Here is a 20,933-nt window from a genome sequence, read left to right as displayed (position 1 = left end):
AAAGGCAGACTTAAAGCTTATCTTTTTTTGCTTTCCCTCGGTCCCACCGTCCTGATTGCTTTTTGCTAATTAGAACTCCACACTCCCTTTAAATGGTGTATGTATTTTCCCTTTTCCCAGTTTCAATTACTTTCCATGGGATCTTATACTTCTGAATTCACTCTATTCATTTTGTTACCTAACTGATTCCTATAGGCATCTCTCCTTTATCCTAGAGCAGCAAGTATCCCTTCCTGACCCTCTTTGTAGATGCAGGCCCTATCACAGTTCTCAAACCTTCCCAGAAATTATATATAAACCATGCATAATTTAGGAGAAAAGTAAATCTTTTTATTCTCTCTCTTAGGGATAGTGAGTGGTCGATTTGAAATGGAAAGGATAGATTTAAATGTTTATGTACAGTTGAAATGTCAAACATTTTGTTGGCATTTAAGATATTATCTGAAAGAGCATTTTACAAATAAGGAAACTAAGGCTCAGAGACTTCTGGTAATCTGCTCAAGGTCACATGGTTATCCAAGCCTCTTGCTCCAGAGGACATATTTTTGTGCTTTCAAAAAAAGAAAGAAAAATCAAGATGTCCTAGAGATTCTTTTTTTTTTTTTTTTTTTTTTTTTGAGATGGAGTTTCGATCTTGTTACCCAGGCTGGAGTGCAATGGCGCGATCTCGGCTCACCGCAACCTCCGCCTCCTGGGTTCAGGCAATTCTCCTGCCTCAGCCTCCTGAGTAGCTGGGATTACAGGCACGCACCACCATGCCCAGCTGATTTTTTTGTATTTTTAGTAGAGACGGGGTTTCACCATGTTGACCGGGATGGTCTCGATCTCTTGACCTTGTGATCCACCCGCCTCGGCCTCCCAAAGTGCTGGGATTACAGGCTTGAGCCACCGCGCCCGGCCCGAGATTCTTAATAAAAATTAATGTCACAGAAAAATGTTTTCTCTAGGCCTCACAAAGATTAAAGAGGCTTGTGGTTTTTTTTTCTTTTTAGATTTGGCTAGATGTCTTTCTTGTTTTCCTGGCGAATTAGAAGAAAGGTGGAGAAGCTCTGGGACAGCTGCTAAAATAGTTACCCTACAGCATATTTCATTTTTTAATAGTTAAGAAAAGTTGTTTCCCAACCTCGAAGTAATAATTAAACAAAGATACATTGTTTTTGATTTGTGTTTGGCCTTATCTACAACTAAAGCTTCAGCACCAAGGGAGAAATGTTTAAATATGTATGTTACAATAAAACAATATAAAACTTATATAAAATCTTAAATTATCATCTTTACTGCTGTACCAGATTAGAGTATGCAATCACTAAAACAGAGTGATTTAGGATTAAGTATGAAATATTCATTGTTCACCTTTGCATTAAGCCAAAAATTTGTGTTGCGGCTTTATGTCTCATTACCTTATCGTACTTTGGAATGTGAGGGTGAAGCTGTCCCTTAACCATTTAGAATAATGAAGACTGAGGCAATATCTCACTATAGGCATTGCAATGTCTGTAGCTAAATCTAAGACTTGACTCACTGTATTTATTTATTTATTTATTTATTTATTTATTTATTTATTTATTTATTTATTTTTCAGACAGAGTCATGCTCCGTTGCCCAGGCTGCAGTGCAGTGGCATGATCTCTGCTCAACGCAGCCTCCCCCTCTTGAGTTCAAGCAATTCTCCTGCCTCAGGCTCCAGAGTTGCTGTGACTATAGGCATGTGCCACCACGCCCTGCTAATTCTTGTTTTTTTAGTAGAGATGGGATTTTACCACATTGGCCAGGCTGGTCTTGAATGCCTGACCTCAAATGATCCATCCGCCTCAGCCTCCCAAAGTGCTGGGATTACAGGCGCGAGCCACCGTGCCCGGCCTTGGCTCATTTTTATCTCTCTGATTTTAGACTTCCAACTGGGTTTTTAGAATCACTCATAAAAGTCCCAACTGGCACAGATAAGGCATGAGCATTAGGCAGAGGCCACATCCTGGTAGCGTGTGTGCCAGGTCCATCCTGTAGATGTGGCTTTTAAATGTGCTACAGTTTGTTTGTTTGAAGAAACTGTTTCTCTGAAATTTGTAGACAACATTTTGGAACTTGGAGAATTCACACAAACACGTACATTTCCTGCTTCTTTTGAACAATCTGACCATTTGTCCACACTAGGCACACAATGCTGCCGAATAGATGCTGCAACCTTTAACATGGCACATGGTCCACCTTTTGCAATGTGTATAGGGTTGCCTCAGTCAAATATGGCTCCTGACATATTGTACTTTCGAAAAAAGAAAGAAAAACCGGGATGTTATATAGAATCTTAAAAATAAATTAATGCCACAGAAAAATGTTTTCCCTAGGCCTCTAGATGTTTAAGATGTTTGTGACCCTGCAGACCATATACTGTCTTTTCCAAATGCTAAGTCTTTAAAGTGGTTCGTTGCCTTGACATGCAGACAATACACTTCCTCTACTTGTTTTGTCAGGTTCAAAGCCACGTTGGATAATGTCTCTGTTGAGCTGCTTTTAGAAGTTTTCACACTCATTTGACCAGTCTCAGTGGAGCAAATCTTTGTCCTTGAATCTGATTTTTGGAAAGAGTCAAAGGAAAATTTGAACCAAGTTTGGGGCAGAAAAATATGTGTGACTATGAAACAGTGAAAACCTGTTTCTCTTGGGTGGTTTGTGAGCTGGCTCAAAGGTAACTTTTTTAAAAAAGTTCAATAATGCTTTGAGGGAAGGCTTTTTACTTCTTCCAGATGTCAACTGCCCTTTCTACTAAGCTCTCATAATACTGAAGCAGCCTTATTGTCTGGGGTACATCCAAGATTCTTGGTCTCACGATCACAGAGATCAAACATGTGGACACACACCAAGTGTGAGGTTTAGAGCAGAGTTTTTAATAGGCAAAAGAAAGAGAATAGCTTTCTGTTACTGAGAGGGGTCCTGGAAAAAGGGGTTGCTGATCCATGGTGAAATATAGGGGTTTTTATAGATGAGCAGTGGGGAGGCAGTGTCTGATCTACATCAGGAGGGAAAAACCGATTAGGACCAGGTGTGCCATTGCACATAGCACAAAAAACCCATTAGAATCAGGTGTGTCATCTACATAGGGCTCAAATCTCTGGCAGCCCCTGCCCCAATCTTCTACTATATAGGTGGGGGTAGCTACTCCATATTGCCTATTTCTGTCTTACTGTGCATGTGCTAAAAAAGAGAGGAGGTGGAACCCCCATGGTGGACAGGCCTGGCCCCAGGTAGCCCCTTCTATCTGTGCCGCATCCCCATGCAAGCTTCCAGCTTCCTTACCTATGTGTGCAGCCCAATCTTGCAGGCTGGTCTTTGTTAGAAAGGAAGTAATTTCCTGGGATGCTTTTCGTTAGAAGGGAAGTTCTGCCGAGGACTCTTTTGTCCTCACTATCTGCCTAAATAATGTCTTTCTATCTCCTGTATGAATATCCTATGTGTGACTTTATTGTGCATATATGCCTTAGGTTTTAATTGTTTTCCATTTACAAGTTGGTCCTCCCCTCTTCTTCCCCCTGCTTTCACCACACTTGAGGAAAGATACATTTTAATTCATTTTTATATGGTATGTATAGTTGGAGGCCACAAGATTGAGTTGAAGGTTTCATTATTTAATGAATGAATGGATGGGTGGATGGATGAGTCAGTATAAACGAAGAGCATCCCAAGTTGACTATTTTAAAGGGGATAACATGCATTTTATATTTGTTCAACATTCATTCTCATTTATAAATATTTGTATATTTCATGCAGTCGAAATGTATTGAAAACTAATTGTTTTCCTTGGTCCCTGAAGTCAGTCCCGGGTATTGCAAAGTAGTTCAAAGTCACTGGTTTCCCTCTGTCTCACTTCACTACATACTGGTGATTTTGCTAACTGATGAGCCAGCAAATGTAAAAGTTCCAGAATCAAAGGTAAAACAAAACGCCTCAAGAATCATAGCTTGTTAACGTCCTAGTTCAAAAACAAGGCTTATCAGAGTATTTCAGATTGCATGAACACTTTTGATATTGCCGTTTATCAGTGTAAGGGCAACACCAACTCTTGAAACTTTCAATAAAGCCTAGAAGAATTAAATATACATAAAAACAATAGCGAGAAGACTCCAGAAACCACATAAAACCGTGGAAAACGAACTATTTCTATGTGTGTATAGTATACATAAACCTACGTGTTTTAACGTGGACGATTTCTCTCTCAGCGTAGCTTAGGTAGTGGGGGTCAGGACTCGGAGCCGAAGTGGAAAGTCGCCTTCCTCCATGGTTTACTTGCGTTTCCATCCAGAGACTCACAGGTTGGCCCCAGGACTCCACTCTCCCGCCTTTGAGAAGCCGGAGCGGCATCAGCGGCTGCATCCTTCTCCTCCTCCCCGCTCTATTTTGGGGCCCCATGATCTCATGCCCTCTGCAGACCACACGCTGCAATTTCAGTCCGGGCCGCGCCGCGAGGCCACGCAGGGCGATTCCTGCAAGTGTCGGGAGGGTGGCAGGGGCGCGGGGAGGGGACGGCTCGGGGCGGGGGGGGGGGAGAAGTTCAAGACACGCCCACGTAAGGGACCCAAAATAACCGACACGCAGAGTGCCCGAAATCAGACAGGAAGCCCAGTAATCCGGGGCGTTGGGTCGCTGTTCCCTGACAGCGAGCGCCTGGCGTAGGGCGGGGAGCCAGGGTCCGACCGCGAGGGGCGGGCGCGGCGCGGCGGGGCGGGGCGGGGCGCGGGCCTATTAAAGGCGCGGCCGGGCGGCGGGGCCGGAGCGCCCCGGGCCACCATGGAGCGCGACGGCTGCGCGGGGGGCGGGAGCCGCGGCGGTGAGGGCGGGCGCGCGCCCTGGGAGGGCCCCGCGGGGAACGGCCGCGATCCGGGCCGCAGCCACGCCGCCGAGGCGCCCGGGGACCCGCAGGCGGCCGCGTCCTTGCTGGCCCCCATGGACGTGGGGGAGGAGCCGCTGGAGAAGGCGGCGCGCGCCCGCACGGCCAAGGACCCCAACACCTATAAAGTGCTCTCGCTGGTAGGTGCGCGGCCAGGCCCGGGCGGCCGGGAGGGCTGGGAGGACGGAGAGGGCGGCGCCGAGCTCCTGCGCCCGCCGCGCGGTCAGCCCGGGGCCCTGGAGGGAGGCGTGGTCCGGGAGCGCCTCTTCGCCCGCGCGCGCTCCTCCGCAGCTTTTGCAAGTGCCCTACCCCGCCGCCCCTGCCCGGTACCCTGGTAGCGCAGGATGGTTCACTCTCACTTGAATTGCGGATGCCTGTGAAAGCTCGCTGTTCAAAATGGTCATCCTTAGAAATACTCGCCCCCCTGCCCCAGGAGAGTACGAGTTTTTAGAGGAGAAAAATGACAAACGCGAAAAGTTGTTGGTCTTAAGAAGGTGCATCGATGTGTTGCTTCTTTTGGGGGCCTCTGAGTGCAGTATCCATGACTTTACTTGGGTAACTGGTTCCAGTTGAAGAGTTAGCAGAGCTCTTTAAGTTCTATTAGGAACTTTAGGGAACACTTTTTCCCTTTGGCTTTGTTTTGGAATTTCCTTGCAGCTGCTTAGAAATTCCATGGATATTCACGTTATGTGACTGAAGAAACCTTTATGATTCTTTGCCCTCTCTTCTAACCATAGGCCACACGGTTTGTGTTGCTAACAAAAGCTACCTATTACTCCTCTGCTATTTTGTTATGACCGTTGCAGGACCCACAGTCAACTTGATGAAATGTGAGGATTGGTTTTTTATCGTGAATTCATGGTGGAAAGTGTTGATTGAGAGAAGGCCTGAATTCCTGGCTGTTATTGATTGCTGAGGCCTTGCGTAACTCCCCGTTAAAACGCCCGCTTTGAATGAAGAGACCCCCCCCAAACGGGCTTTGTGTAAGCAACATGGCTGTTTATTCACCTGGGTGCAGGTGGGCTAATGTCGAAAAGGGCGTCAGCGAAGGTCTGTGGGATAGGAGTTGGTTTTATAGGTTGGAGCAAATTTTGGGGGTAGGGGGTAGGGGTGTTACGGAGTAAGATTAGTTACAGCGATCGGGTAGGGGCAAGGAGTATCATTATCATAAGTTCAGTTACAGTGGCAAGTGGGGTAAGGCGTAAGAGTAGTTAAGATGGCAGGGTGGGGTGAGGAGTATTCACATTATCATAATACCAGTTAAAATGGCAGGATGGGTTGATGTTGGGTTGGGGGGAAGCTCCACTGGGTGATCAGGGAGGATGGAGAATGCTGGCAGGGCGTGGGGGTGATTAGCCGAGCCAGGCAGGGCTTTAGACTTTCTGGGTCTGAGCTTGCACCTGGAGGCCTAACTCTCGCCAAACCTCATTTTTGTCTGAGTTAAAATGGGAACATCAACTCCCTTGTGCATTGCATGGGATTATTGTGAAAATCAAGCTGAAAAATGTATGTGAGGAAGTAAATTGTAAACCCCAGGAAATAGAATCATTTTTATTGTATTAAGTGGAGATGACAGATTTCTATGTATAGTGTACCCTAAAATATACCCCCTTACATAAGAGTGAACAATACTTTGTAGAAAATTTTCTAATTTTTAAAGTCTTTTTTCATTTTGTATGCATTTCCATTTTCACTATATTTGGGATATCATGGAGATGCTACAATACTTTGAGGAATCAGTCTTCCTAGACTTAAGAGATGATGTCATATACTTTGTACTTACAAAGAAGCCTGAGATTCAAAGAATAAGTATCCCAAGCCACATGATGTTTGCATCTCAAGATAAAATTTTGCACCTTGTATTGTATTACTGTTTCAGTCTATAATAACACGATATTGATAAGGACTTAGTCTCTTGAGTCACCTTTTTTTAAATTGTGTTAATGGAAGACCTTAGCTTTCACAAGCTGATCACTTAAATTGTTTAGTAACCATACCTTCAGATGTTTCACTTGTGATGAGGTAGTCAAGAAGTGTACAAGGAGTCTGTGTGTAACTCCAATGCAAAATCATTTCTACATGCCTACAAATCTTTAAAGGTTTTTAAATGCAAAATTCAGTTTTTAAATTGTTCTTGCTCATTTACTTATACATCTACAACAGATATAAGCAAAGGTCTACTTTTGGAACAAGCTTTCTAGTCTTTCAGAACCGCAGTCAACTGGTCAAACAGCATTCCGTTATGGTCTGATGATGCAACTCTGGGCATTTGACATGGAAGTGTCCTAGGACTGATTTCCACAAGTAGGACTACCGTGGACCTTTTTTATTCCATTAATTGGGGTCTTTTGCATCTGTTGAATTGGAAAGAATTCTTACTTAATATCTTTTGATGGAACACTGTGAGACATTAACGTAAAATGTCACCAATAGACCTGGTGCAGTGACCCATACCTATTATTCCGGCACTTGGGGAGGCTGAGGCAGTTCAGTTGCTTGAGTCCAGGAGTTTGAGACCAGCCTGGGCAACATGACAAAACACCATCTCTACAAAAGATACAAAAATTAGCTGGGTATGGTGGCATGTGTCTATATTCCCAGCTACTTGGGAGGCTGATGTGGGAGGTTCACCTGAGCCAGGGAAAGTTAAGGCGGCAGTGAGCTGTGATTGTGCCACCGCTCTCCAGCTTGGGTGACACAGTGAGACCCTTTATTGTTGAAATTGCTATTTAGTGATTGAACTGAAGTTGCAAACTTTTATTCTTTCTCTTCCCTACTTCAATACCTTCTTCCCCAACCCCCCCCCCCCCGAATTTTCCCACATAATGGGCTCCAAAGGGAAAAGGCCCCAAAGGAAACTTGACGATTGTCATCAAGGAGCTCTGGGACATGTCTTTTAGAGAAGAGCTACAATTATAGAATTCCTTTTTTTTTTTTTTCCCCAGATGAAACCTCAGCACACTTTTTATAAAGCTGCAGAAATGATTTGGACTAATTGCACCCTGGGGTTGGGATTAGGAGAGGCCCACCACAGTGGTCCTCAGCTACACTGTTTTAATTTAGCAGGATACATAGAAGAGTTGCCTTGCCTTGTGGAGGCAATCAGGTTGAAGTGGCAATGTAATTGTTACATTATTCTGCAGTTTTCTCAGATAAACTAAAATGATATAGACATGTGAGAGTGGATGAAGAAATGAGGATTCTGTCCTAACATGGCTTCTACCCAGTGTGGTGTTTGATCCTAGGAGAGGGTCACCAAGCTCTGCTTTAGAGGCTTTTGGCTCTGGGCCCTGGGAATGCTTATGCCTAGGCATTGAGCCAAATTGAGGAAAACAGTAAGAGGGAAAAACAAGTATTGTTCTCTACATGCATCAGTAGGTATGTTAAATATTAGGTGCCTTTCCTTTGCTGTAAATGAAGTTTTGAACTGAAATGTAGACTTCCGCTGAGATGTTATATTGACTTGGAGATGTATTTAAATATCCCTCTTGTTTCCTGGCGTGATTTTAGAGGATCATGTAATTCTTAACCACATTGCAATACATTTCTCCAGTTAGCTCCTCAAAAGCATTGTTTTGTGTATATGTTTGTGACCTGCTGTACTTATGAATACATATATCTGTGTGTCTGTGTATGTGTAAAGGGCTTTGTGTGTGGGTGGTGGTCACTGAAGACTACTTTCATGTTTCAGTGAAAGAGTTCTTTTTTTTTTTTTTTTTCTTTAAATGTAAGTAGAGAGTCTGTTTGGCCCAAGTTTGAGGACTGCAACCCAGGAGCACAGATTCAAGTTGCCCTGAGTATATGCTTCTATTAGCAGCAATTACAAATGGGTTTTTAAAGGAGAAAAGAAGAGGCAGTTCCTAAGTTGTTTATCAAGCATTTATGTTACAATAGCAAGCTATTAGTTGGCTATACATTGCTCTTTGTATCACAGATTCCAGGAACATGAAGATAGTGGGTGAGGCAGTTGTCAGGAACAAAATACTTTAAAAGATTTGCTGCTGGGAATGGGTGCAGTGAGATGTGACTGATGTCCCATGCTCCTCTCTCTCAGGGCCTGATAAATTTTACATAGTTCACATTTCTCAGACTGCTCTGAGCAATTTTTCTTTCATTTCCTCCTTTTGATAAAATCTTTATCTTCTGAAAATCCTGAGGATCAACATTTTGGATGTGAGTTTGTCCCACCTTGCTGGGAAGGCTCATTCCCAGATAATCTTGCCTCATGTCAGAGGGAATGAGCAGAAGTACTAAAACTTAAGAACTTAGTGAGGTTCCGGGGCCAAATGGGTGGCAGCAATTCAGGGACTGGATTGGGCAAGAAAGGGACAGAGGAGTGGGATCTCAGGCCATTCACTTACACTGGAGTTGACTCATGTTGGATCAGTTCTAAACATCTAGCTGTTTTGATTAGTTCTTGTTGTAGAATTTTGTAATAGACTTTAGACATCTAGAAATACAAAGCATAATCAATTTAAGAATTAAAAATATGACACAAATAAGGATAATTATCAACAAAACAACTTGAAACACAAATATGAAAAGTGTTCCTATTCCTGAAGATAACCAAATGAATATTTTAGTCCACTTGTTGTCCTGGTCTAAAGAACCAAGTGTTGAGGATCGCCACTGAGGAAGATGTCCACTCAGGCAGGGCAGCCTGATGCGTCTCTTCTAACGTGATTGGAAAGAGTCCTTTATTTCATGGCATTTTCCATTAAACACAATCTACGGGTTAGGGGCCATGATCTTTGATGTTTTTGTCTCCCGAGAGTTTGCTGTTAAAAGAATCCTTAATTAATTAATTTAGAATTTTCAGTGAGAAACTTATAAGGCCTTGGCAATAATGAAGAATATCACCTTGTTGATGGGAAAACCAAACTCTGTAAAATATTTTAAAGAGGTTTATTCTGAGCCAAGATGAGTGACTGTGGTTCAGGGAAACATATTCTCATGGAGTCCCGAGAACATGCACCTCAGGCAGTTGGATTACTTTTTTTTTTTTTTTGAGACGGAGTTTAGCTCTTGTTACCCAGGCTGGAGTGCAGTGGTGCAACCTCCGCCTCCTAGGTTCAAGCAATTCTCCTGCCTCAGCCTCCTGAGTAGCTGGGACTACAGGCGTGCGCCACCATGCCTGGCTAATTTTTGTATTTTTAGTAGAGACAGAGTTTCACCATGTTGACCAGGATGGTCTCAATGTCTTGACCTCGTGATCCACCCGCCTCACCCTCCCAAAGTGCTGGGATTACAGGCATGAGCCACCACGCCTGGCCTGGATTACTATTTTTTAATTTAGGGAGGCAGGAGTTATTGGTGAAGACATATATCAGTACATGAAAGGTATATACATTGATTCTATATGAAAAGGTGGGATGTCTTAGAGCAAGGGCTTACCAGTTATTTATTCAGTGTATTCAGAGATTCTTTTTTTTTTTTCTTTTAAGACCATCTTGCTTTGTCACCCAGACTGGAGTGCAATGGTGCGATCTCGGGCCATTGCAGCCTCCCCCTCCTGGGTTCTAGCAGTTCTCCTGTCTCATCTTCCCGAGTAGGTGCGATTAGAGGCACACACTGCCACTCCTGGCTAATTTTTTGTATTTTAGTAGAGATGGGGTTTCACCATGTTGCCCAGGCTGGTCTCAAGCTCCTGAGTTCAGGCAATCCACCCGCCTCAGCCTCCCAAAGTGCTTATAGGCATGAGCCACCAAGCCTGGTGATTCAGAGATCCTTTAATTTGCAATTGATTAAAGGCGTAAGGATCTGTCTAAAACTTATCAATAGAAAGGGATATTGTGGCTGGGTGTGGTGGCTCATGCCTGTAATCCCAGCACTTTGGGAGGCTGAGGCTGGTGGGATCATTTGAGGTCAGGAGTTCGAGACCAGCCTGACCAACATGGTAAAACCCCATCTCTACTGAAAATAAAGAAAAATTAGCAGGATGTGGTAGCACATGCCTGTAGTCCCAACTTCTTGGGAGGCTAAGGCAGAAGAACCACTTGAGCACGGGAGGTGGAGGTTGCAGTGAGCCAGGATTGCACCATTGCACTCCAGCCTGGGTGACAGAGCAAGATTCTGTCTCAAAAAAAAAAAAAAAAAAAAAAAAAAGGATATTATAAGTTAAGCATGCTATATAGCAATATTATGGCTTGCAGACATGACTTAACTTTCTCCTTCCATAGCCTTAAGGTCTTGTTTATAACTTGATGTCTTATAGCCGCAGGCTTTTTTGCATCTTATCTCTATTGTAACATTAATGCTGGTCAATTGTTGTGCCTAAACTCCAAAAGAGGGAGGGAGTATGAGGTACATTTGACCTCTCTGCCTATTTTGACTGAGAACTCAGTTTTTAAGGTTTCTCTGGGGTCTCCTTGGCCAAGAGCAGTTCCATTCAGTTGGTTGAGGGATTTGGATTTTATTTTTAGTTGACAACTTTTCAGGAGAGCAGGTTCATAAGCTCCTTCATCAAGGTGCGAGGCCTTTCACATTCTTATTTGAAAGGGAGAAAGCTGAGGGTGGGATGTAAGTTAAACAAATGGAAGAGCCTTAGGCCAGGGAAAGTTGAAGCTTTCTGTAAACTTTGCCAGTTGACTTTTCATTATTCCATTTATTTATTCTTCCACTCTGAAAGACTGGGTGTGGTTTGCACAGTGGAAAGGCTGATGCATCTGATCTCAATCAGCTTCAACTACACAAAATAAGATTTCAGGCTGAGCATAGCCGCTAATGCAGGCGTCCCCAAGCCCGCGGGCCGCATATGGCCCCCGGCCCCACTTCAGGAAGGGGCACCTCTTTCATTGGTGGTCAATGAGAGGAGCACAGTATGTGGCGGCCCTCCAACGGTCTGAGGGACAGTGAACTGGCCCCCTGTGTAAAAAGTTTGGGGATACCTGGGCTAATGGCTCAAATCCCAGTACTTTGGGAGGCTGATGTGGGAGGATTGCTTGAGCCCAGGAGTTCAAGACCAACCTGGACAACATGGTGAGACCTCCTCTCCACAACAAGTGGTAGGACCTTCAGAAATGGAAAATGCAGAGGGTTCATGCTGGTACCAAGTGCTGATTTTAGAGAAAAACACGAGATGATGGTGGGAAGTCACTGTGAATCTTGCTGACCTAAAGAAGATAAACCAAGGCAAAATTAATGTAAGTAGAGAGTTTTATTTGGGCCAAGTTTGAGGAATGCAACCCAGGAGCCTAGATTCAATTTGCCCTGAGAATATGCTCTGAAAGAGTTCTTTATAAGTGTCAGAAGCTGGCATTATTTGAGATTTGGGTGTAAAAATCATAATTCAGTTCGCTTTCTTTTCTTTCCCTTACAATCCATTGTCTTAACTCTAGAATACAGAAGGAAGAATGTTCAAGCTAAGTCTCTGCTCTTAGTCAGACTTGGAGTTGACATCGCTCTTTGGTTTATACAATGTGTTCTCTCTCTAGCCGTAGTGGTAACATTTTATTTCAAAATAACCAAAGCATCTTAAGAGGCCAGAGAAGTGTCCTCTGTGTCGCTTACGATGTTTGTTCCCCATGGTCTAATAAAATGCACAAAGGATTCCTAGGAACCCAAGACTGTTGTGTTTACTGTTAGGCCGAAGGTGGTACCTGGCACTCAGTGTCAGCTTTTAATTGGTTGGATGAACGTCCTGCATTTTAGTTAGACTGAGCCACACTTTGACTTGGAAAAGGGGAAGGTGGGAAGACTGAACACAGAAGCAGGGACCCATGGGGCCTGTGATGGTCAGGAATCCAAAGAGAGATGACACTTGGGTATAAATTCAGGGGTAAGATTTAAACTGGGACATACTTTTATTTGGGTATAGGAAGATGGAGGAGGTAGTGAATGAACAAAGGATCCAACTAAGGTGAGTGTGCTTAAGAAGAGAAAATACGGCGCCTTGGCGATAACTTGGATTAGAAGCAGAAACCTAGTCAGTGAATATTCCCTCAGGTACAAACACTCCAAATGTGGCAGTCGGTCTGTATGAACGAGAGCCTCCTTTACTCCTTCACTGTCACCAAGGCCTCTGGTTTTGGTAACTTTGTGATGCTTGTAGATGGCGCACTCTTCTTCAGCATTTCTATCACTTCCTTTCTTGTGCCTTGAATCATGTTCTGGTATTTCTCTGGCACCATTTATAGCTCAGCTGTTTCTACTCCATGTAGTCTTTTTCTCAGGGATAGGCAGCTACTGTTTCAAAAACATTTTGCTCGTTTCTCTTCTGTTTCACTTGTTTAGTTAACTTTGGGCACTCAGTTTTGTCATCTCCTGCCCAATCATGACTGAAGAAAATCCCTGGTGGTCATATCGAGAAACTAATGTGTTCTGGATAATAAAGAACTGGGGGCCATTAACCTTTCTAGAACAGAAATTTTCATCTATCAGATTTTTTTTTTTTTTTTTTTGAGACAGAGTTTTGCTCTGTCGCGCGGGCTGAAGTGCAATGATATGAACTTGGCTCACTGCAACCTCTGTCCGCCTCCCAGGTTCAAGTGATTCTCCTGCTTCGGCCTCCCGAGTAGCTGGGATTACAGGCACACACCACCACGCATGGCTAATTTTTTTTTTTTTTTGGTATGTTTAGTAGAGACAAGGTTTTATCACATTGGACAAGCTGTTCTTGAACTCTTGACTTCAAGTGATCTGCCCACCTTGGCCTCCCAAAGTGCTGAGATCACAGGTTTGAGCCGTTACGCCCGGCTCTATCAGGTTTTCATCTTCATCCAGCTGACTCTTTAAGTAGAAATATTAAAGGCAAATGAAAGAGTTTCATATTCAATTTTGCTTTCTAGTTTGATGAATACCAGGGTAAGATATTTGTGTGATATTTAAGATACAGCAAATATATTTCATCTATATTATGGCCTTTTTTTTTTTTTTTTTTTTTACAAGCCAGAGAACTTTATCATGATTCATAACTTTTTTTTTTCTTCCTAGGGGAAGAGGCATTTTAAGTTCCAGACAACTTAGGAACAAATAAGCTTTTGGAATACAACTTGTAATTAGAGATCTGCTTTTGGTTAAAGTAAACCTGCCTCCATCAACCATAAAGTATCCCTCAACAAGAAAAAATAAACAGGAAAACTTTTAGCAAATGAGCTCAAGGCAGAACATAGGTTACTCTTCTAAGCGTAAATATTCAAAATTCTGACCCAACTCAAAAATCTCTTATCATCAGATAAAAACTAAGTTATGCATTTACTAAGGAAAGACAGTGTAGTAACACATTTAAGGTTTTTCAAAAGAGTGACCAGAGCATTCAGTTAAATATTAATGAGAGAACGATATTTTCTGAGTATTTTCGTTATCTGAGATTTAGTTACAATTAAGGTAATATCTGTAGTGTCTTTGAAAAATTATTCCTACCTTTTTTTTACTTTTAGTTTTTAGAAGAAGAGTTGGTAGAAATGTAGGTGGTAGATGTTTAGATGATTATAAACATTTATGTAGCACTTGGGAGTTTTAAAAAGTATTTTCCCATATATTTTTGATTGATCCTCAATACTCCACAACTGTGAAATAGGAAAGTGTGGTGACAGTCAATTGTGCTTTACAGATAAGGAAGCTGAGGCTCAGTCAGGGATTCAGCCAGGTTTCCATGAAAATGTTATTGTGCATAAAAACCACCTGGGAAGTGTTAAAGACAGAGATTTTTAAGCTCCACATTAGATCTAGTATGGTTTATTTGATTTGGAATGGACCTAAATAATCTGCACTTTTTAACAAGTACCTCAGGTTATTCAGATGTAGGTGGTTCATTGACTCCACTTCTAGAAACAGTGGGCTAAATTTATAGGCAAAACCCACACCGTTAATAAGTAATAGGCTATCATGGTAACTGGAAGGACTTTTAATTACAGATTTTTATCATGGACTAATAGCTAATGCCATCCCATTCATTTGCTCAGTATTATATCCTAGTCATCAAGCTTGGCCTGCTGTTGGGTTTCCAACTCTCCTTTGCCCGGTTCAATATAACAATATGTAATCAGAACCTAAGAAATTTCTGGTGTGATGATGCTAAAGATTGCCCCTATAGTGAGATGTAACATGTGTCTTTGGTAGTTCAGTGACTAGATTTCCCTGAGTGGAAACCAAAATTAGTGCACTTTATTAATGTGAAATCAATAATCAACTGTTTCTGTGAACTTCCAAAGTATGTATACTTTTGGAAAAACGTGTTTTTCTTCTTAGTTTGAGTTTCTTTCTTGGCTTATTTTTAAATGCAGTAGAATAGAAACAGAGAGTTGTGATAGAAAGTCATTTTGGGCTGGGTGAGTTGGCTCATGCCTCTAAAGGGGGCCAAGGCAGGAGGATCACTTGAGGCCGGAATTTAAGAACAGCCTGGGCAATATATTGAGACCCCATGTCTCTCTCTTTCTCTCACCCTGTCAATCTCTCTCTCTCTCTTTCTCTTTTTCTTTCCCTTACTCCCTCTCCCTCTCCCTCCCTCTCTCCATGTTTATATATACGCACACGTACACACACAAACACGTGTTCTCCACATTATATACATATATGTGTATGTGTACGTATCTATATTTTATATATATATACATATAAGAAAGTCATTTTGGAGGAAGTGAATTGTCGCAAGTATATCTCATTTATGGATTGACCATTTTCTCACCATTATTTCAGGACTTTGCACAGACTTAACTGGCAAACATTCTATCACAGGTATGATATGAGATTCTTAAAAAAAAATCACTCTATCTTGGTTTTCAGGTGAATATTTTTGAGAAAGCAGCTTGTTCCTAAAGGCCTGTTTCCCAACCATCCTCCCACTTAGAAAGCTTTTTTTTTTTTTTTTTTTTTGACGTTAACAAGCATCTGGGGGGTCTTGATGAACCATCTAGGGCCTGTGATCTCTTACGGTTAGAGAGAGAACTGAAAAGAAACTCAGTGGTTTTTTATGATGTTACACAATAACTTGTGTAGTAAAATAAATATAACCATAATGAAATTTTTTTCAAATAAAGTCTCATTGGTCAAGAGTATTTTTTAGTGACTCTGTATTTATTTTTATTTTTTAATTTTTATTCTTTTTTTTAAATTGCATTTTAGGTTTTGGGGTACATGTGAAGAACATGCAAGATTGTTGCATAGGTACACACATGGCAGTGTGACTTGCTGCGTTCCTCCCCATCACCTATATCTGGCATTTCTCCCCATGCTATCTCTCCCCAACTCTCCACCCACCACCGTCCCTCCCCTGTTTCCCCCCGACAGACCCCAGTGTGTGATGCTCCCCTCCCTGTGTCCATATGTTCTCATTGTTCGACACCCACCTATGAGTGAGAAAATGCAGTGTTTGATTTTCTGTTCTTGTGTCAGTTTGCTGAGAATGATGGTTTCCAGGTTCATCCATGTCCCTACAAAGGACACGAACTCATCATTTTTGATGGCTGCATAATATTCCATGGTGTATATGTGCCACATTTTCACTGTCCAGTCTATCATCGATGGGCATTTGGGTTGGTTCCAGGTCTTTGCTATTTTAAACAGTGCTGCAATGAACATTCATGTGCATGTGTCCTTATAGTAGAACGATTTATAATCCTTTGAATATATACCCAGTAATGGGATTGCTGGGTCAAATGGAATTTCTATTTCTAGGTCCTTGAGGAATTGCCACACTGTCTTCCACAATGGTTGAACTAATTTACACTCCCACCAACATTGTAAAAGTGTTCCTATTTCTGCATATCCTCTCCAGCATCTGTTGTCTCCAGATTTTTTAATGATCGCCATTCTAACTGGCATGAGATAATATCTCAATGTAGTTTTGATTTGCATTTCTCTAATGACCAGTGATAATGAGCATTTTTTCATATGTTTGTTGGCCTCATGTATATCTTCTTTTTTGAAGTGTCTGTTCATATCCTTCGCCCACTTTTGAATGGGCTTGTTTGTTTTTTTCTTGTAAATCTGTTTTAGTTCTTTGTAGATTCTGGATATCAGCCCTTTGTCAGATGGGTACACTGCAAAAATTTTTTCCTATTCTGTTGGTTGCCGATTCACTCTAATGATTGTTTCTTTTGCCGTGCAGAAGCTGTGGAGTGACTCTGGATTTATTCATTTATTTATTTATTATTTTTACTTACCATTCTTGGAGTATAGACTCTGGATATATTTATAAGCAAAAGACAACACAGAACAAAATTTGAGCTAAAATATTTAAGGCAGCAGTTCTCAAAATGTGACCCAGGGATCCCTGAGGGGTTCCTGAAGAGGGTTTTGATTGTTTTTGTTTTTGAGCCAGAGTCTCTGTCATCCAGGCTGAAGTACAGTGGTGTGATCTCAACTCATTGCAACCTCCACATCCCCAGTTCAAGCCATTCTCGTGCCTCAGCTTCCCGAGTAGCTGGAATTACCAGTGTGCACCATCATGCCCTGCTAATGTTTGTTTTTTTAGTAGAGACATGGTATGGCCATGTTGATCAGACTGGTCTCCAACTCCTGGCCTCAAGTGATCCACCTGCCTCAGCCTTCCAGAGTGCTGGGATTACAGGCAGGAGCCACAGCATTTGGCCTCTGAAGAAGCTTTCAAGGGGATCTTAAGTTCAAAATTACTTTAACAACAAGATTAAGACATTATTTGCCCTTTCACTGTGTTGAACCTTTATACCGTGGTATTGAAGGAGTGATGGCACCTTAGGTGGAGTTACTGCAGTGGAACCAATTGCACAAGTCATGTACTTGCAATTAAAAAAAAAAAAGCCGTTTCACTAAAAACAACACCTTAGATGAAGCAATAAAAATGTCCTTGGTGAAGCAGATTTAATAATCCCAAACCTAGATTACCCATCTTATATTCTGTGTCACACAGTTGGAAGTATGGATGTAGCAAATCTACTGCATATTGAAGAACTGTTCTAGAGGAAGAGCAGCTGTGCAGTTAAGTTGCAAGCTGACCTAGCTAATTTTTTTGAAGAAACACCATTTTTATTTGAAAGAACTAACAAACTTTTTATTTAGACTTATTTATTTGGCACGTTTTCTCAAAAGTGCGTGATGTTAGCTTGTCTCTTCGAGGAAAACCAATGACACTGTCAGTTGTCTATGATAAACTCTGAGTTTCCAAGTAGAAATTAGATTTCGAAAAACTTGTTTCTGCCATTTGAGTGTCACAGCTTCCTGATTCTTACACAAAATTGATGAAGATAGTGAGGAATGTGATTTTTTTTTAATGTTGTTTAATGACATGCATTAACATTTGGAAGAATGATAGAACTCAGTGAACCAATATTTCCAAAGGACAAGGAGATGATATTACAAAATTATGCATTGGTATAATTTCCATTCAAAGTGCAAGCTAGACTAAAAGATTTTAATGTAACAATATGAAAAGTTCAGTAATGTCTTTTCCATTTTTATGCCATAATTTTTTTTTTATAAAACAAATATATTAAAGATAAACATTAATTCAGGAGCACAGATATATGCATACTATCGAAATAAATGCAAGGTGATTTATAAATGAGAACAAATTACCAATGAACAGTGTTTCTGAAGTTGAAAAGGTGACATTAACAGTGCTAAATACACAGCCTTTTGTTTTTTTCTTCAGATTCAGTTTTTTTTGTGTGAATTTAATATGAAGATGAGGAGTCCATTTCGCAACCTAAAATATTGACTTATTGAAATAAATAAATATTAATACTTTAACAAACTATACAGAAAAGATAATGAGATAGACATGTGCATTTATGGAACTGCATGTCAGTCAGCCAGTTCCCTGCAGAGGGAATTCCCAGCATGACCTCATTCATTTGTGAGGACACAGAGCGGTCCTTATTTAGACACGCATATTAATCTACTGCTCCAGCATGGCCAGCCCTCCACTTATTGATGGTTTCCTTCTGCTGTGAATGCACATGTCCGGTTGTCTGCTTCTTGGAACAGACATTTTCCTTTCTCATCCACCAGCCATTAGAGGAGGACTGGGGTCATGCCAATGATTGATTCTACCCATTCTGGTGGCCCTCTTTCATCATCATATCTGGAATCAGATGAGTTTCCATAGCTGCTGCTTTTTTTCACATCTCGCTGAAGCAGAGTTTTCAAAAGCAAAATCCACAAACTCAGCTATTCTCCAGAAGAAATCCGTTATCCAAGATAATCTCCATGGAGACTGACTCCAGCTGTCCAACACTTGTCCATTTGGGAGGTAAACCGTCTTGCCCCATTCTCTGCTTCAGAGCAACTGGCCACTTAAGAAATTAATACTTTTAAAATTTTGGTATGGTTTTAAAGAAGGATGTCCATAGTCATCTGAAAAGGCATCTTAGGGTTGTCAGTAATTTTTAGAAGTATAATGGGATCCTGATAAGAAAAATTTTGTGAACATATGCTTTTAGGAAAGGTATACATTCAGTAACATTTTTAAGAACTAGGGAATGTGAGGGTGATCTGGCCTTGACATCTATCACCCTATTGATCACCAGGCTGAGTTGTTTAATCTGACTGGCTAGGCGGGTGTCCCTGTCCTCCTTCACTGCTCCACGTGTGTCTCTCCCAAAGATGTGCGCTCAGTTGAAGAGGGTGACCATCTCCAATAGACGAGGACCAGCCTTTGGTCAAGGGTATATGAGTAGCTGCACTGCTCTGCTAGAACCTGCAGACAGACCCTCAAGAACTAGGGAGAGGAGAGTGAACACCTAATTACAATAATTGTATCTTTACATTCTTTTATAGATTTCAAAATACTTCTACATCTCCTACCTCGTTGGTCCAAACCACAGCTCTCCCCATATTAGAGATGAAAAATCATGGCTCAGAGAAATTTCAGGGATTTTTCAAGATCACAAAATTAATAATTCTGTTAATCTCATCTGTGTGGTTTATTGGTGAATAGTTTTGGAGTCAAACAAAATCAGGTTTAAATCCTGGTACTATTACTGGCTGTTCGAATATAGACAAAAGAGTTTCCTAAATATCAGCTTCCACAACTATGGCATAGAGACAAAATTATATCAGAGTGTGTTATGAGAAGTAAATCAATATAACATGTACAAAATGGTGCATAATGTGCCCTGAATAAGTGGTTGTTTTTTCTCATTATTGTTGATGACCTTCAATGTGACTGTGAATTTTTTTATTTTTCCTTACTTAGAAGGCACTTTATATCCTTAGTACCAATAGTGTGATCTACATAATGACATATCAGCATTAGAACTTGTAAGAAATGCAGAATCTTGGGCCCCACCCCAGACCTACCAAACCAAGATCTGCGTTTTCATAGATTCTCAGAAGTTTGTCTCCACAGTTAAGTTTGAGGATCAGCACCGCATAAGGCTGTGAGACGGTACAGAAGGCACCACACCTGGAATTTCTGTAGCTGGGAATTCTAGTTAACCCTCGCTGTGCCATGGACTTCATACATGATATTGTGATTAGAAACATAAAACAAAATGAAAAAACTCAGTGGTCCTCCATGACCTCAACTGTGGTTGCATTGGGTTGAACTGGTGCTACTGCTGGTTGCATTGGGCCCTTTTCCATCCATGAACCTCAGCAGCACATTGGTCCAAGTAGCCCCATTGCTCTTGCATGCACAGAACACTGCATAGTCTCCTCCCTCCGCATGGGCAGTCTCCATCTTTCAGGAACCTGCCTGTGCTCTCGTTTGTTGCTTATAATTTAATTGCCTTCCTTTACTGTGCACTGGCTTGTCCTTTAATTGCTCTTTATTGCCCTTAGCCTTGCCAACCTTCTATCTTTGCTGTCACCTGATAACATTCAGTTGTTTTTCCAATTCAGCCATCCATCAATCAGAATATCATGTAGATGGTGCTTTCCATCGCAACATCAAAGGAACTCTTCAATTCAGGGTTTCCACTGCAGTCCTTTCTCAATAATCAGCAGTACACTTGATACAAAACCAAAACAAAGGAATCTTATACCAATGCTTTTTTAAGGTGATGTTAAATCAGGTTTCTTTTTAATTTTTGTTCTTAGTGACAATACAAGGTCTGATTTACTTTTGGAAAAGTCATTTTATAATAGCTTAGGGGCACAAACAAAGGCAACCTGAAAAAAAAAAAAAGCACACTAT

At 41.6% G+C, this 20,933-nt stretch overlaps 2 protein-coding genes and 1 pseudogene across 2 annotated transcripts in view; 2 read left to right on the top strand and 1 right to left on the bottom strand.

Annotated features, from left to right (window-relative positions):
* Positions 1-20,933, top strand: part of ENPP3 (ectonucleotide pyrophosphatase/phosphodiesterase 3) — a 286,041-nt gene that overhangs the window by 149,585 nt on the left and 115,523 nt on the right. The window lies entirely within an intron of this gene.
* The window catches only part of ENPP1 (ectonucleotide pyrophosphatase/phosphodiesterase 1), an 86,112-nt gene continuing 69,919 nt past the window's right edge, over positions 4,741-20,933 (top strand). Inside the window, exon 1 of the mRNA XM_039467772.2 lies at positions 4,741-5,019. Coding sequence (XP_039323706.1) covers positions 4,780-5,019 — 240 coding nt within the window. The 5' untranslated portion in view covers positions 4,741-4,779. The remainder of the gene's footprint in view (positions 5,020-20,933) is intronic.
* Positions 18,795-20,248, bottom strand: LOC120363185 (selenoprotein K-like; annotated as a pseudogene).

Source organism: Saimiri boliviensis, chromosome 4 (genome assembly GCF_048565385.1).
Source record: "Saimiri boliviensis isolate mSaiBol1 chromosome 4, mSaiBol1.pri, whole genome shotgun sequence".
Classification (NCBI taxonomy): Eukaryota; Metazoa; Chordata; class Mammalia; order Primates; family Cebidae; genus Saimiri; species Saimiri boliviensis.
Note: the sequence above shows the minus strand (reverse complement) of the source record. Positions and strands in the feature narration are given on the sequence as shown.